The sequence below is a fragment of the Macrobrachium nipponense genome, chromosome 4, assembly GCF_015104395.2.
Source record: "Macrobrachium nipponense isolate FS-2020 chromosome 4, ASM1510439v2, whole genome shotgun sequence".
In the NCBI taxonomy this organism is placed as follows: domain Eukaryota; kingdom Metazoa; phylum Arthropoda; class Malacostraca; order Decapoda; family Palaemonidae; genus Macrobrachium; species Macrobrachium nipponense.
This window is the reverse complement of record NC_061100.1, coordinates 72,360,109-72,374,963: the sequence shown is the minus strand read 5'-3', so window position 1 is coordinate 72,374,963 and position 14,855 is coordinate 72,360,109. Positions and strand designations below refer to the sequence as shown.

The 14,855-nt window shown below is 48.8% G+C and overlaps 1 protein-coding gene across 1 annotated transcript in view; it reads left to right on the top strand.

The window, feature by feature from the left end:
* The first annotated feature begins 2,009 nt into the window (after positions 1-2,009).
* The window catches only part of LOC135210947 (exosome complex component RRP4-like), a 602,376-nt gene continuing 589,530 nt past the window's right edge, over positions 2,010-14,855 (top strand). Inside the window, 1 exon segment of the mRNA XM_064243926.1 lies at positions 2,010-2,243. Coding sequence (XP_064099996.1) covers positions 2,122-2,243 — 122 coding nt within the window. The 5' untranslated portion in view covers positions 2,010-2,121.

The window sequence follows — 14,855 nt, the reverse complement described above, 5'->3', positions numbered from 1 at the left end:
TTGTAAGCTAATACTCTTACAGTATAGTAATATTCAATCATTGTCTTCATTTTGAAAGAAATGGAAGTCTCTAGGGACAATATTTAGATTTAGGTGAATTTTGAAAAAAAATATTTGTTTTTACGTCCGTGCGTTACGAATTCATGCATTATTTCGTGATAATATTTTCTCTGTGTTGCTTTTATCGTTTTACAATGTGTTATATACCAAAATGATCGCAATTTAGTGTAAATTACAACGAAAAAAAAGTAACTTGTTACCTTTAACCGTTTTGCGCACAGCGCGATTTGAATACAATTATATATGAAATTTCGTTTTTGCACTATCATATATCGCATTATTAAATATGATAATGATAATTTTTTTCATTTCTGATGGTTGCATACTAAACCTCAGCCAATGACAAAAAAGGAGCCAAAAATGAACTCTTAATCTTGAAAACTAAGCGCGCTGTGATTTTTTAAAAAAAATATTTTTTCCGCTTCCGCGCTCACTCTGAAACACCTCCGGCACACGGGAGACAATTTTTTTTTTTTACCGCCTCGGCGTAAGAGGGTTAATAGAAAAAAGTTCGTTGAGGTCATGATGAAATATAGGCTGCATGCAGAAGTAATAAATGCAGTTGCAGAGATATATACAAATGATGTAACAAGCCTATGCCTTAACAATATAGAACAAAAAGAGCTAAATGTAACTAATGGAATAAGACCATATTCTTTCTACTAATAACGTACCTGATAATAGAAAAATTAGAAAATACTACAGAAGGTTTTAGAAATGAAGTAATAAGGATAATGACACTATTATATGCAGACGACGGATTAATACTAGAACACACACTAGAAGAAATAACAAAATCAATTAACCCCTTATGGAAATCGCAAGTGAATGTGACCTAAACATAAACAAGGACAAGAGTAATATACTAATATACGACTGGTACAGTATCGATGATGTTTGGAGAATATGGAGCACATAGAAAGAATAAAAAATAGTTAAGAATATTAAATACCTAGGAGTAACAATCAACAACATGAAAGACTGCTTCAGAGAACAGATAAAAAGGGCCCAAATTAAAGCAAAGCAGATGGCAAATATGGCTAATGCAGTCATCAATAAAAGCTGTAGCAGAGTAAAAGTAGGAAAATTGTACTGGAAAGGACTAGCGATGCCATCATTCATGTATGCAATGGAAGTCATGAACTTGACAAGAAAACTATAAATGAATTTAAGAAGGTAGACAATAAAGTAAATAGAGCAATTTTGAAAGCGCCCAGTTACACAGCAAGTTGTGCGTTAAGATCTGAATTAGGGGCCTCTTCCTGCCACTCAAGAGACATAAAGAATAAACTATTCTACCTGAAACATACACCGAAGAGTGGTGGAAATAGGCTCTCCTATATGAGATAACCATGGATCAGTATGAAAAAAAAAATCCCTGGATAATGCAAGTAAAAGAGATATGCAAAAGAAAGAACATAAACTTAAATAAATTGAAGCAGTTAAAGACAAACAGTTAAGAGAAATAATAAACAATTGGGACAGAAAAACATGACAGAGAGAAATGAATGAAAAGTCAACGTTAAGAATCTACAGAAAATATAAAGAAAACATAAGAGAAGAAATCTGGTATGACAACACTGAAAAAACAATGCTGATCAGTAGGGCCAGACTAGGTGTACTAGGATTAAATGATAGAAATGGGATAAAAGGAGAAGATACAAAATGTTCATACTGTGAGGAACAAAATGAAAATTTAGAACATTTCTTACTTTACGGTCAACATACAATGAGATTAGAAATAGATATAGCTTTATGCAGCAACCATATCAAGAAAATAAAGAGGACTTAGTAGCAAATATACTCTTATTGGTAGTTCTACTGAGGGAGGAAGTGGAGAATAGGAAAGATTTTATAAAAGAAATATGGTATTTCAGAGGGAAGAAGCTCAAACAAACACAAACAAAAAAGGAATAAAAGACGCAAGGGAGCCGTTTCAAAGACATATCCCACCTACAACTACTATTACTACTACGAGCGACGTGCTGTTTAAAGCTTCCGTGAGTTCCGAGTGAAGTTAAAAGACGTATTTATCTTTGCAACTAGCTTCACTGTTCTGAAATGGAAATCAAACTTGCCTCAGAATTACCCCGAATTCAGTCGATGGTACCTGCCCATGGAAGCGCGCGGCCAAAACTTGTCACTCCTGGAGAAATCATTTCCCACGATACAAGTTTCATGAGGTAGGTAACTAGGTACTACCTAAGGTCACATTTAGGAAAACATAACAGAATAGCATGGCTAGGCTCCATTTCCAGCTTATTTAACGAGCGCATCTTTTGTCCTGGTAGACCTAACCAAAGGGCAAATAGCTAACCTTTAGGTGTTAGGATAAAGCACCGCAGTGCGGCCAGGCGACCATCTGTACGGATAAAGCACCGCAGTGCGGCCAGGCGATTACTGTATGGATAAAGCACCGCTGTGCGGCCAGGCGACCACCTTTACGGTTGCGCGACCACCTTCCAAAAAATTAACTAGCACTTTAGTAGGGTAGATCACCACGGCAGGCCAACCAGGCCACCTACATTCAACGCTTGCCACCCTCCGAAAAAAGTACATTATAACGCTCCTGACACCCGAGATGGGCATCAGTCGCGACTTGTTGTTGGTGAGAAACGGAGACTAAAGACCTCTTACTCTCCTTTTGAAGTAAGTAATTTTCTCCAAAGTTAGAAATTAAGGCCAAATTTTAAGATTTAAACAGAGGGTACTGAAAACGGTCTCAAACGTAGTGCAATCTCACCAAAACGCGTTCACATTTTTACTTACAACTCGAGGTATTAGAAGATTGACGCCATCTCGATGTTTACGGAGTAGCTTGTGTCAATAAAACTAACCATTTCCTGTGATAAATCCGCCACACCACTTGTGTTCCCACAGGACGCTGGAGCACTTTCATCACAACAATCGAAACACGATTTCTCACCAACAAACAAGCCAAGGAGTAAACAGCTGTTTTGGTAGAAGATGACGGGAAGCGTGCTCTTAGCTAATTTTTAAATAAGTAGTAAAAACATCAATTATTTTACATATTTTATGATGATTAATTTGAAAATATTCGTTATTGAAAAAGTAACTCGACTCTGACTCCAAATTTAAGTAATTAATTTTTCTGAATTAGAACGTTCTTTTAAGTTCTGTATTATGACGTCACGACATCTTGACTTTCGTACCTATTGTAAATAATTGCTATACTCAACTGTCATTGTTATCAGCTATACATGTAATTGTTATAATCGTAATGCGCATATATATCTTTATTATTTACTTTTTGGATATATGAAGATGTTTTACTGCTGGATTATCGCCGTAGTGTGACGCAATCGTTTTTGGTCCATGGGCCTTCTGTCTGTTTTCGCACATAAGAAATTATGGGACCGAATTTGCAATGACCAGAAAGTCGTTTAAAGAGGAAAGTTAGCATTGAGGGGCATATGTTTTTGACTGAGAAAAATACAAATTTATTCAATAGCTAGCTTGTAAAAAATACTTGGTTATAAAAACTTGATTGACAACTAAGCAGCATGTCTACTATGGGTTTCAGAGACAGTGCAAGCACGTTTTTGGGCAATACCTATTTCTGTAACGAACACTCGTAACAGAACGAGATTTTGCTATAGTGCATTACACCCAGTGCCGTAATTTATAAGGGTATCGTGAATCACTAATCGTAAAGAATAACGACACTTTTGTACCAGAGGACAAAAACTCCATTATGCAGAAATGGATACGAAACACGCGTATAAAGCTCCACCTACCCTCTCCCCCCCCCCCCCCCCCCCCCCCCCCCCCCCCACCCTCCACCGCCATCCCTTTTCTTCTTCGTTCCTCCGCCTCCTCTCTCTCTCTCGTCTCTCTCTCTCTCTCTCTCTCTCTCTCTCTCTCTCTCTCTCTCTCTGTTGCCATTCGGTATGTGTTGACCCTCCAAACTGGGTATAAGACTACACACAAAACGTTGAAATTGGTGAAATTAGGGCTAGTATTGGAAGTATATATACATAAATATTAAAGCACTTTTATCATTATTGCATTACTATGACAACTAGAATTCATGGAAACAGTTTTTAATAATGAAATGGCGTATGTGTGAAGCCTCCACTAATGTGGCAACGATGATTTTGCCATTCTTAGCATGCAAACATTAAAGCATGCAAACATTAAAGGTTACATTTATTTCTGGCATACGATTATTAAAGAAATTCAAAATACTAATAAAGACTGAAATCAATGAAAAGTGCTAGCAAAAACAAAAAAGGAAAAAAAAAAAAACATGTATATAATTCACTTTTCCGTAGTCGTTTCCTCTATGCATTTTTCCGTATTCGTTCCTCTATGGTTTTCGGCAGCCAGATGTACGAAAACGTTAGAACATTTGATTTTATCTACTTTAGAAATATCTGTAATTTTTCGGGGTAATTTGGTTGCAAAAAGAGATAATATACATGAATTAAAGCAAAAATTTTAAATAACAAAGTAAATTTAAACTAAATAACGAGTAAAGTAAACAGTTTAGGGAATAAAACTTGCAGTTTCGTCGTCTGTCGTCGTCTGCTGTTCATAACTGTGTTTATGGCGCGCGCGCTTAGAAACCAGAAACAGCAACGGGTTTAAAGTGCAATGTGGAGTGAACTGAAACCAAATGTGTATACTAACAATCAAATAAGCACTGTGGAGTTTCAGTTGTGATGGCAGTAAGGATAAAAACCACCGATTACAAGGTAAGAATGAATTCAGTTCAAACCATAACCCTGGGAATAACAAGTTTCATACTTTCACTAATATAGGCAACAAAATGTTGTTTGTTCCGATACGTAATACAAACCATCGTCCTTTAACAATAGGAAGTAGCTAGCGGCAGCTGGAACGGTCCGTAAGCTTCGAACAAGGGAGAACGGTAGTTAACTGCTTGTACGACAGTCGCGCGCCGCGCGACTGGGAGGTAAAACAAATCACTTTTGCTTTCGGCCGCGGGTGTGAAAGACGTGTCGTCATCGTCTCGCCGCTTCATCGTCGTATGCTTTTGTTTATATGTGTTTTCTACTAATGGTTTGTTTGACTTGAAAATGAAACTGTAAGTACACTGTTTTCATATTCATTACTTTAATTATGAACCAACATGGAGCTATCGCCGTAGATGCGCGATTTCCTCTTTTCATGAATTGAACCCTTGAATTATGTCTCGGCCGAGGGCGGGCGTCGCGCTCGCGCTGAGTCATGTATTTGGGCGAAAGTGTGTAATTGAAAAATGTAAGTACTCTTTTCATTATATTTTTGCCCTGTGCGTTCGTTACCGAGAGTGTGATTGCGCTCGGCACGAGCCGTTTATTTTGTATAATAGAATGCAATGAAAGTGGATTCGCAATTGCAATATTCTTTTCATTTTCATTTATTTACTTGCATGAAATTTAATTTGGATCAATTTTCGTTCTTACCCGGGAATTGATCCTTACGATTATTTTATGTGAAAGTGAAATCGCAAATGCAGTATTCTGTTTCATTTTTCATATATATTTTATGATAGCATCATATTATTTGGATCAAGTTTCCGTTCTTACCCGGGAATTGATCTTTTCCCCTTTAAGTTCTATGAAGTGAATCGCAAGGGCAGTATTCTGTTTCATTTTCATATTACTTTTCACTGCTGTGCGGGGGTAGGGGAAGCGAAGGTCTGCCAGGAAGTCGTCGGAAAGCTCTCGCGCGACACCCTTGGTATCCGATTCTTCGTCTTCCTTCCTGCCCCCCGCTCAGCTTCTTCGTTGTATTTTGTATTTGGGGTCTTCCTTGCGTTCGGGGTGGGGCATGTCTTCCCCCCGTGCGTGAGGGAACCCTCTTACTAATCTATCTATTTACCGCAGGTGCTACATCCGTGGGAGACGACCTTGGACATGTATGGACCACCGCGGCAACAGGGCGTGCCTAGCATCCACGGGCTGCTGCAGCGTCTAGCGAGGTCTGGGGCGGTCTCCACTACTACCACGGCCGCTTATGCTGCTCCCCCCCCGCCTGGTCTACACTCCCCATGCTGTGTCGGTGACGCCGTCTGCCGCTACTCTAGGGCCGCCGCTGTACCGAGGGGGTGTGCCGCCGCCGCCGTGTTTCTTCGTGTTGCCTGCCCCAGACTTCCGCTGTTCCAGCAGCTCGCCCCTGGACCGGCCGCCAGTACCCAGGTTCCGCTGGCTGCCGATGATTCTACGAGGCGATCGCTTATGGGCCTAGCCGTACCTGCCGCTGATGTGATTCCCGCTGTTGCTTGGCTGTCCCTTCTGGGTCTACCGCTGCCGCTGTTCCTGCCGCTCCTGAGCTGGTTGCTGTTCCTGTCGCTCCTGGTTCCTGAGCCTGTCCATGCTGGTCCTGCCCACGGTGTGTCTTCCCCAGTCCCGGTCCTTCCGGACAGGTGGCAGTCGGGCCGTGTTGCTTCGGCAATAGCCCCGGCTCCGGCCCTGGATGGAGGACCTGACGACTGTCCTGCGTGAGCTGACGAGGAAGAGGAGAAGAGGAAGCTGTCATCTTCGTCTTCATCGTCTGCTGCTGCCTCTTCCCTTCGACTTCTAAGGCCCATAAGCCGAAGAAGAAGAAGGCTGCCTTCCCCCCTAAGAAGTCTCCTTCGGGAACTTCTAAGGGCCCGTCCCACCGGCCGTCCCACCCCGGTGGGACGGGGGGTCCTTCTGCTGGTCCTCCTGCTCCTTCGGGAGCGGGGCCCGTCTCCCCTTCCGTAAAGAAGAGATAGACGGGGACCAGAGGAGTATCGGTTAGCTCTGGTACTTCTCGCCTGGTGCTAGCGGCGATGCCGCTACGCCAGGTTCCTGGCTCGGTCTCTCATTCGCGAGAGATCCCGAGTGTACGTTCTCCCTCGGGAGGACCGTGCAGCCAAGTTTCGGCGCCAGAGTTCGCTCGGCGCCAAGACGCGGCACGGAGCAGAAGGCTGGTGAGAGACGCTCAGGTGACTCTCGCCAGGCCAGCGGCCGCTCTTGCAGCGACCAGCTGGTAACCCGGGTTTGGGTTTTCCCCCCTAAGAAGGCTCCTTCGGGACCTTTCTAAGGGCCCGTCTCGCTCCGGCGATTCGGGGAGCTCTTTCAGCTGGTCCTCCTGGCTCCCATCGGGAACAGGGCCCGTCTCTTTTCTAACCAAGGAGAAGAAGACGGGGGACCAGAGGAAGTATACCAAGCTCGGTTGGCACTTCCTCGCCTGGTTCTAGCGGTTCTGCCGCTAAACCAGGATCCGCCTCGTCTTCTCGTTAGCGAGAAGTACCGAGTGGACGGTCTCCCAGCGGGGAGACCGTCCAGCCAAAGTCTTGACACCCGAGCTCGCTCGCCGCAAAGACCGAAGCGCGGAGCAGAAGACTGGCGAGTGTCGTGCAGACGACTCTCGCCAGGCCAGTGGACGCTCTCGCAGCGACCAGCTGGCTGCTCGGGTTGACGTGACGGTCGCTGACCAGCCACGGTTGAGGCGAGGAAGGGGGCCCCGCGGCCGTCGGTACCAGCCACGGCTGGTACCAGCGGCTCGACGCGCCGAGAGGACGCTCGCCGGTCTCACCGCGACAGCGAGCCTAGCAGGTCACCTGACGCCGCTCCCATCGGGACCGGGCGGAGACGGTAACCAGCAACAGCTCGCCTGACGCTAGAGTCAGCGTCGACGTTCTCAGCCGAGCCTCTCGCCCCAGGGCGAGCGGCAAGGCTAGGCCTGCTGCTCGATCGCCACTGCGGGTTGACGATCAGCAGCAGCCCTACAAGCACGCTGGTCCTGCCAGCGAGCTAGGGGGTGGGGGAGCGTCAGGTCTGCCTCTCCTGTACCTTCCATTCAACCTCCTCGGGCTACACCGGGAGGAGCGAGGTACCTATGAGTGATCGTGAGAGGTGCGCCGCTCGCGATCCCGCTATGACGCCGTATGGACCAGGCACGGTTCTAGGACCGACCAGGACATACGCGCAAGTAGCTGGAGGTGACCGTCAGGGGTCTGCCGCTGTTCCTCCTTCGAAGGAGGAGTATCTCGGGATCTGTTCTTGTTGGAGGGACTGGACGGTCCTACTCCGCAAGACGCGGTTACTCCCGAGATACAGAGGAATTTGCAGAAGTCATTAAGCTGATTCGTCAGCATAATGACCTTGCGGGAAGGATTGCCGCTCCCTACCAGCACAGAGCCCACGTCTCTGCTCGAGTCGTTTTGGGACCCGAGAGGGAACCCAAACCGACGGTGGGTCTGCCGCGATCGGAGCTTGCCGATTCTGTCTCGAACCAGAGTCTCTCGTCTCCGGACAAGAAGGCTCTCTCAGTTTCTGGCCGGTCGATCAAGCTACTTCCACCTCTACTGCGACAGTGGCGTTTCTACGTGTCTTCGACACCGTATTTTAATACTCCTTCGGTCCTCCTGAGAGGTTTCGACCTCGACGAGGACTGCTATGAGTCGGAGGACGGTATCGGCTCTCTCCTGTCAGGTGTCGATCAGCCCCACCCAGACGACGTTCACAGTGGCGGCAGACCCTTACCTACAGTGAGAGTTCGTAACCCTCCTCCGCGGGAAAACGTTTTCTCCGGACGATACGTTTTCCCAGGACTCTGAGAGCCGGCTGCTCCTACTCTTCTCCAACTGCTAGTTCCACTGGGAAGGGCGAGCGAGTATCCAATTCTCCCCCATTCCCTCTCTCCTTACGGCTACGAGGGAAAGGGGAGGGATCCTACAGAGATTTCTCTGTAGGATCCCACGTTTCGGGACTGCGCTACCGGGGGGACCTTCGGGTCCTACCTGACGAAGCCCCAGTCGTTGAGGAGGAATCCTGCCCATTCTCGATTTTCTACGGGAATCGAGAGGACCACCAGCCGATATCGTTTGACGAATTCGGTGGGGGGGGTTTCGCAGACTGCTTAGAATTCTACGGAATTTCTAGCGCATTCAGAGTGTTCGAGTTTTTTACGATCTCCAAACACTTAGGCGAGACCACGGTCCAAAGTGAGCGAGACGAGAATCCCCGATATGTACACGATAATCGGGAACCTCGCCTATGCTCGAATTCCTGGAATTTCTAGCATTGGGAAGAAGACTGCTGCTGAAAGAAACTATCTCACAGTAGCGACCAACCTGGAATAGAGGAGATCGGACGGGAATATCCAGTTTGGCTGGAACTATCGTCTTAGTATTCTGTTCACCATTGAAGCTTTCCTTCGAGGAAGACTTCTTCACTCTCTTTGATAGAGAACGAAGGTGGTCGATCTCCAGTCCTTATTTTGTTTTCTTGAAGGAAAGAATTTTAGGATGGAGATCGTTGTTCAGAATCCTACAAATATACTACGTATATTAACCTCGCGACATGATTCTACTAAGCAGTTGAATTGTCCGAGGGGTAGGCGCATATCCTAGTTAATCTACGGATTGCGACTTATAAGAGAAGTATTCTAATTGAACTGCAACTCGGGGTTGCCTGCAACCTCCCAGGAGTTTTCAGTTTCAATTTTATATACTTATGGTTTTGTCACGACAACACCATTTCAACTTTTATATTTACCGAATTCGTTTCGCTTAAATATAATTGCTCGAGCATATCTTTTATGCTCGGTAGTTCTAGCCGAACGCATTCCTTCGTGGAATAATGGATTACCTGGCAACTCAGGATGACGAGGTCAGCGAGAGCTCAGGATCAACTACTGCGTATTGAACTGCCTGATAGCAGCTCAGTATCAGCTGGGCCTCCGAGATTCACGGTCATGTATGTCTCTCTCATCCCCTGCTTTGATTGACTACCGAACCGTATCTCTGCCCACAATCATGGACTTAGGTCTCTGATTAACGGGATTCTCGCAATAATGAAGGACATCTACTGCTGTGACGCTAGAGTTACATCGCCTTCGACATTGCGAGAATTTTTCAACAGAGATATCTCTTGGACTCTTTCATCTTTCTGTTTACCGCACGGTAACAGAAGTCTGTACAAGTCTCCCGCTGCATCGCACTGCGATAATGCGAATGATTTTGCAGACATCTGAGTTTGTCTTCAAAATATCTCGTATTCGTAGGTGTACAATTGTTCATGTTTAACCCGAATTACAAGATGTGTCAGAAGACATCGCCTACTCTCCGACCTGACAGCTCTACTTCCAAATGTTCAGCCCATGAGAAGCAGTTCTTCAGGTGGTTTTCCCCTGTGTTTTCATTACTGAAGAACGCCCCGCTTTCATTGCAACTACGACTTCTCACCGGACAGCAATGAAATAGCGGTTAGCGTTTTCAGTCATTTGTAAGCACAGGTTATGAATCTTGAGAATCCTTCTCTCGATTCATCTGTGAAGACGTAGGTTGCATTCAATATCTACCTTCGTCTTCAACGGTACATAGTGTTGTTTCTCCTTAGCTGAGATTCAACAACTATGAGAGATGTTTTACCTTCAGGGACCTCGGTCTTGAAGGCAATTGACTTTCGCCTGTTGGGCACATGCCTTAAGAGAATCACCACCTCGCTGTCCGGCATTGGTGACAAACAAATACATTAGTTTGTTTGGTCTCTCGGCATAACCCTTTAAAGGCGAAGGTCACGTGACTTACTCGGATGCTTTGACAACTTGCCTCCTACCGAACGCAGTCAGTCGGCAGCTGTCAGAGCGCCCGAGTCAGTACGAACTACGCTGTTGACTTAGTTCGATTGTTACAAAGCAATCATTACTTCGTTTTAATAGCTTGTCACAGTACCCATACCATTGACACCCACCATGTAGTGTCGGTGTCCTATCCACTACCGAGAACTTCGCTGCATGGGGATAGGAGGATGCGAGAGACTTCGTGGCAAACGGACAGACCAGTATGGGTACTGGACATCACCGAAGTAGAGAAGAGGGATAGGTCATGCGACTATTTCCTTCTTTTCCTCTGAGGACTGCATGACTTCTCCTGCGAAGTCAAGCATCCAGGGGATGGGGATCCGTGACGCTCGATTTTCGTACCGAACTTCGTAGCGAAGACTCAGAACCCTTCGGTCCCTGACGATTGGTTCGAGTCGTTCACAATCCCCTCCCTAATGGACTTCACGCCTTCGATGCGAAGGAGATGCTGCCGTTGTCCGCAAGAACTTCTCCGTGGCGCAGGTACTGAAGGCAGGGGTCTGGTCCAACCAGACCACAGGGCCCTTCCTTCTACCTTCGGGATATTGCCCACAGGTCCTTGGATCTTTTTCCTTGGGACCCGTGGTGGCTGCTCAAAACACGTTGTGTAGCGAACCCAGACCCTCGCAGGCTGAACAGCATCGAGTCCTGGTGTGACCGTAAGAATGGATGAGTGAATGAGAGTGTGACTGGCTCCTCTTCCCATCTTTTTCTTCCCCTCTACCTGTGGTTAGAGGGACACGGTCGTCACCCTGCTGGATAAGGACAAGATGCAGGTGAGCTACTCAACAGAGCCCCATCCTATCCCTTTCACTAGGGATAGGAGCGTATATCCACCCACCTTGCCTCCAACAAGGGGGAGGAAGTGGATGCCAGCTTGAGACAACCCATACTTTATGTTGCCTCTTGCAAACAGGAACAAGTTCTTGCTTGCTGGTACGAAGAGATACGCTTGCCTCTCTCTTAGTACTCGGCCCAGAGGTCTGACCATTGATCCTGCGGTGCACACCCCGATCAATCGGACAGAGGCTTGGATCCCTCCCTCGCTCTTACGACCAGGGAGGCATTCCAGGGATGGACGAACACCAGTCTGTTCATCAAAAGACTCAGTTGTTCCGATACGTAATACAAACCCTCGGTCCTTTAACAATAGGAAGGTAACTAGCGGCAGCTGGGACGGTCGTAAGCTTCGAACAAGGGGAGAACGGTAGTTAACTGCTTGTCCGATCCGTGCGCCGCGCCCGCGCGCACCCGAGAGGTGAAGAATCACTTTTGCTTTCGGCCGCGGGTGTGAAGGACGTGTTCGTCATCGCTCTCTGCCCGCTTCATCGTCGTATGCTTTGTTTATATTGTGTTTTCTACTAATGGTTTGGTTTGACTTGAAAATGAAACTGTAAGTACACTGTTTTCATTTTCATTACTTAATTATGAATCAACATGGAGCTATCGCCGTAGAGACGGCGATTTCCGCTCTTTTCATGAATTGAACCCTTGAATTATGTCTCGGTGCCGAGGGCGGGCGCACTCGCGCCGAGTCATGTATTTTGGGCGAAAGTGTGTAATTGAAAGATGTAAGTACTCTTTTTCATTATATTTTTGCCCTGTGCGTTCGTTGCCGAGAGCTTGATTGCGCTCGGCAAGAGCCTCTTATTTTGTATGAATAGAATGCAATGAAAGTGGATTCGCAATGCAGTTTTCTTTTCATTTTCATTTATTAATTGCATCAAATTTAATTTTGGATCAATTTCCGCTCTTACCGGGAATTGATTTTTCCCTCTTTAAGTTCTATGAAGTGAATCGCAAGTGCAGTATTCTGTTTCATTTTCATATTACTTTTCACTGCGTGGCGGGGGTAGGGGAAGCGAAGGTCTGCCAGGAAGTCGTCGGAAAGCTCTCCCGCGACTCCCTTGGTATCCGATTCTTCGTCTTCCTGTGCCACCCCCCCGCTCAGCTTCCTCGTATTTGTTTTTGGGGTCTTCCTTCCGTTCGGGGTGGGGCATGTCTCCCCCCCGTGCGTGAGGGAACCCCTCTACTATCTGTCTGTGCTACGCAGTGCTACAGCCGTGGGAGACGACCTTGGACAGGTATGGACCACTGCGGCTGCAGGGCGTGCCTAGCAATCCACGATCTGCTGCAGAAGTCTAGCGAGGTCTGGGGCGGTGACCTTGGAGTGGTCTCCACTACAACCTTCACGGCGCTTATGCTGCTTCCCCCCGCTGGTCTACACTCCCCATGCTGTGTCGGTGACGCCGTCTGCCGCTTCTAGGGCCGGTCGCTGCCGTACCGAGGAGGGGTGTGCCGCCGCCGCCTGTGTTTTCTCGTGTTGCCTGTCCCCACTTTCGCTGTTCCAGCAACTCGCCCCCTGGACCGGCCGCCAGTACCACGCTGGCTGCCGCCGATGATTCTACGAGGCGATGGCTGGGCCTGCCGTTACCTGTCGCTGATGTGTTCCCGCTACTGGCTTGGCTGTCCCTTCTGTGTTTACCGCTGCTGCTGTTCCTGCCGCTCCTGAGCTGGTTGCTGTTCCTGTCGCTCCTGGTTCCTGCGCCTGTCCATGCTGGTCCTGCCCATGGTGTGTCTTCCCCAGTCCCAGGTCCTTCCGGACAGGTGCAGTCGGGCCGTGTTGCTTCGGCAATAGGCCCGACTCCGGCCTGGATGGAGGACCTGACGACTGTCCTGCGTGAGCTGACGAAGAAGAGGAAGGTGTCATCTTCGTCTTCGTCTGTTGCTGCCTCCTTCCCCTTCGACTTCTAAGGCCCATAAGCCGAAGAAGAAGAAGGCTGCCTCCCCCCCCTAAGAAGTCCTCCTTCGGGAACTTCTAAGGGCCCGTCCCACCCACCCCGGTGGGACGGGGGGTCCTTCTGCTGGTCCTCCTGCTCCTCTGGAGCGGGGCCCGTCTCCCCTTCCGTAAGGAAGAGATAGACGGGGACCAGAGGAGTATCGGTTAGCTCTGGTACTTCCTCGCCTGGTGCTAGCGGCGATGCCGCTACGCCAGGTTCCGGCTCGGTCTCTCGTTCGCGGGAGATCCCGAGTGTACGCTCTCCCTCGGGAGACCGTGCAGCCAAGTTTCGGCGCCAGAGTTCGCTCGGCGCCAAGAAGCACCACGGCACGGAGCAGAAGGCTGGCGAGAACCGCTCAGGTGGGACTCTCGCCAGGCCAGCGCCGCTCTCGCAGCGACCAGCTGGTAACCGGGTTTTGTTATTCCCCTAAGAAGACTCCTTCGGGAACTTAGAAGGGCTCGTCACATTCCCGGTTTGTGACGGGGGGGTTCTTCTGCTGGTCCTCCTGTTCTTCGGGGAACGCCCGTTCTCCCCTTCTGTAGAAGAAGAAGAAGACGGGGACCAAGGGTGTGCTGGCTACCGCTGGTACACCCTCGGCCTGGTCTTGGCAGCTCTGCTGCTAAGCCAGGTACCGGCTCGGTTTTCTCGTCCGCGAGAAGTTCCGAGTGTACGATCTCCTTCGGTGACCGTGCAGCCAAAATTAAGACGCCTGAGTTCGCTCAGCGTCATGACCGAGGCACAGAGCAGAAGACTGTCGAGAGCCGCTCAAGTGACTCTCGCCAGGCCAGCGGCCGCTCTCGCAGCGACCAGCCGGTACCTCGGGTGGACGTGACGGTCTCTGACCGGCCACGGGTTGAGGCTGGGAAGAGGTCCCCCAGGTCCCCTCGACCGACGGTACCAGCTCGGCGGTGGTACCAGCGGTTTGACGTGCCGCGAGGACGCTCACCGGTCTCACGGCGAAAGCGCGCTCTGCAGGTCACCTGACCGCCGCTCCCACAGGGACCGGGCGGATACGGTGACCAGCAGCAGCTCGTCTGACGCACGGGACGGGTCGACGTGCTCAGTCGAGCTGCTCGCCACAGGTGAGCGGCACGGCCAGGCCTGCAGATCGATCCCCACCGCGGGTTGGTGATCGGCTGCAGCCCCCCACGTACGCTGGTCCTGCCAGCGAGCGGGGGGGGAGCGTCAGGTCTGTCTCTCCACTACCTTCAACTTCCTCGGGCTACACAGGGAAGAGCGAGGTAGCTAGGAGTGATCGTGAGAGGTGCGCCGCTCACGATCCCGTCACGACGCCGCACGTGCCACGTATGGTCTTAGGACCAACCAGGACGTACGCGCAAGTGATTGGAGGCGACCGTCAGGGGGAGAGGGGGGTAGCGTCAGTTCTGTCTCTCCGATACCTTCAAACTTCCTCGGCAATACGCCAGGAAG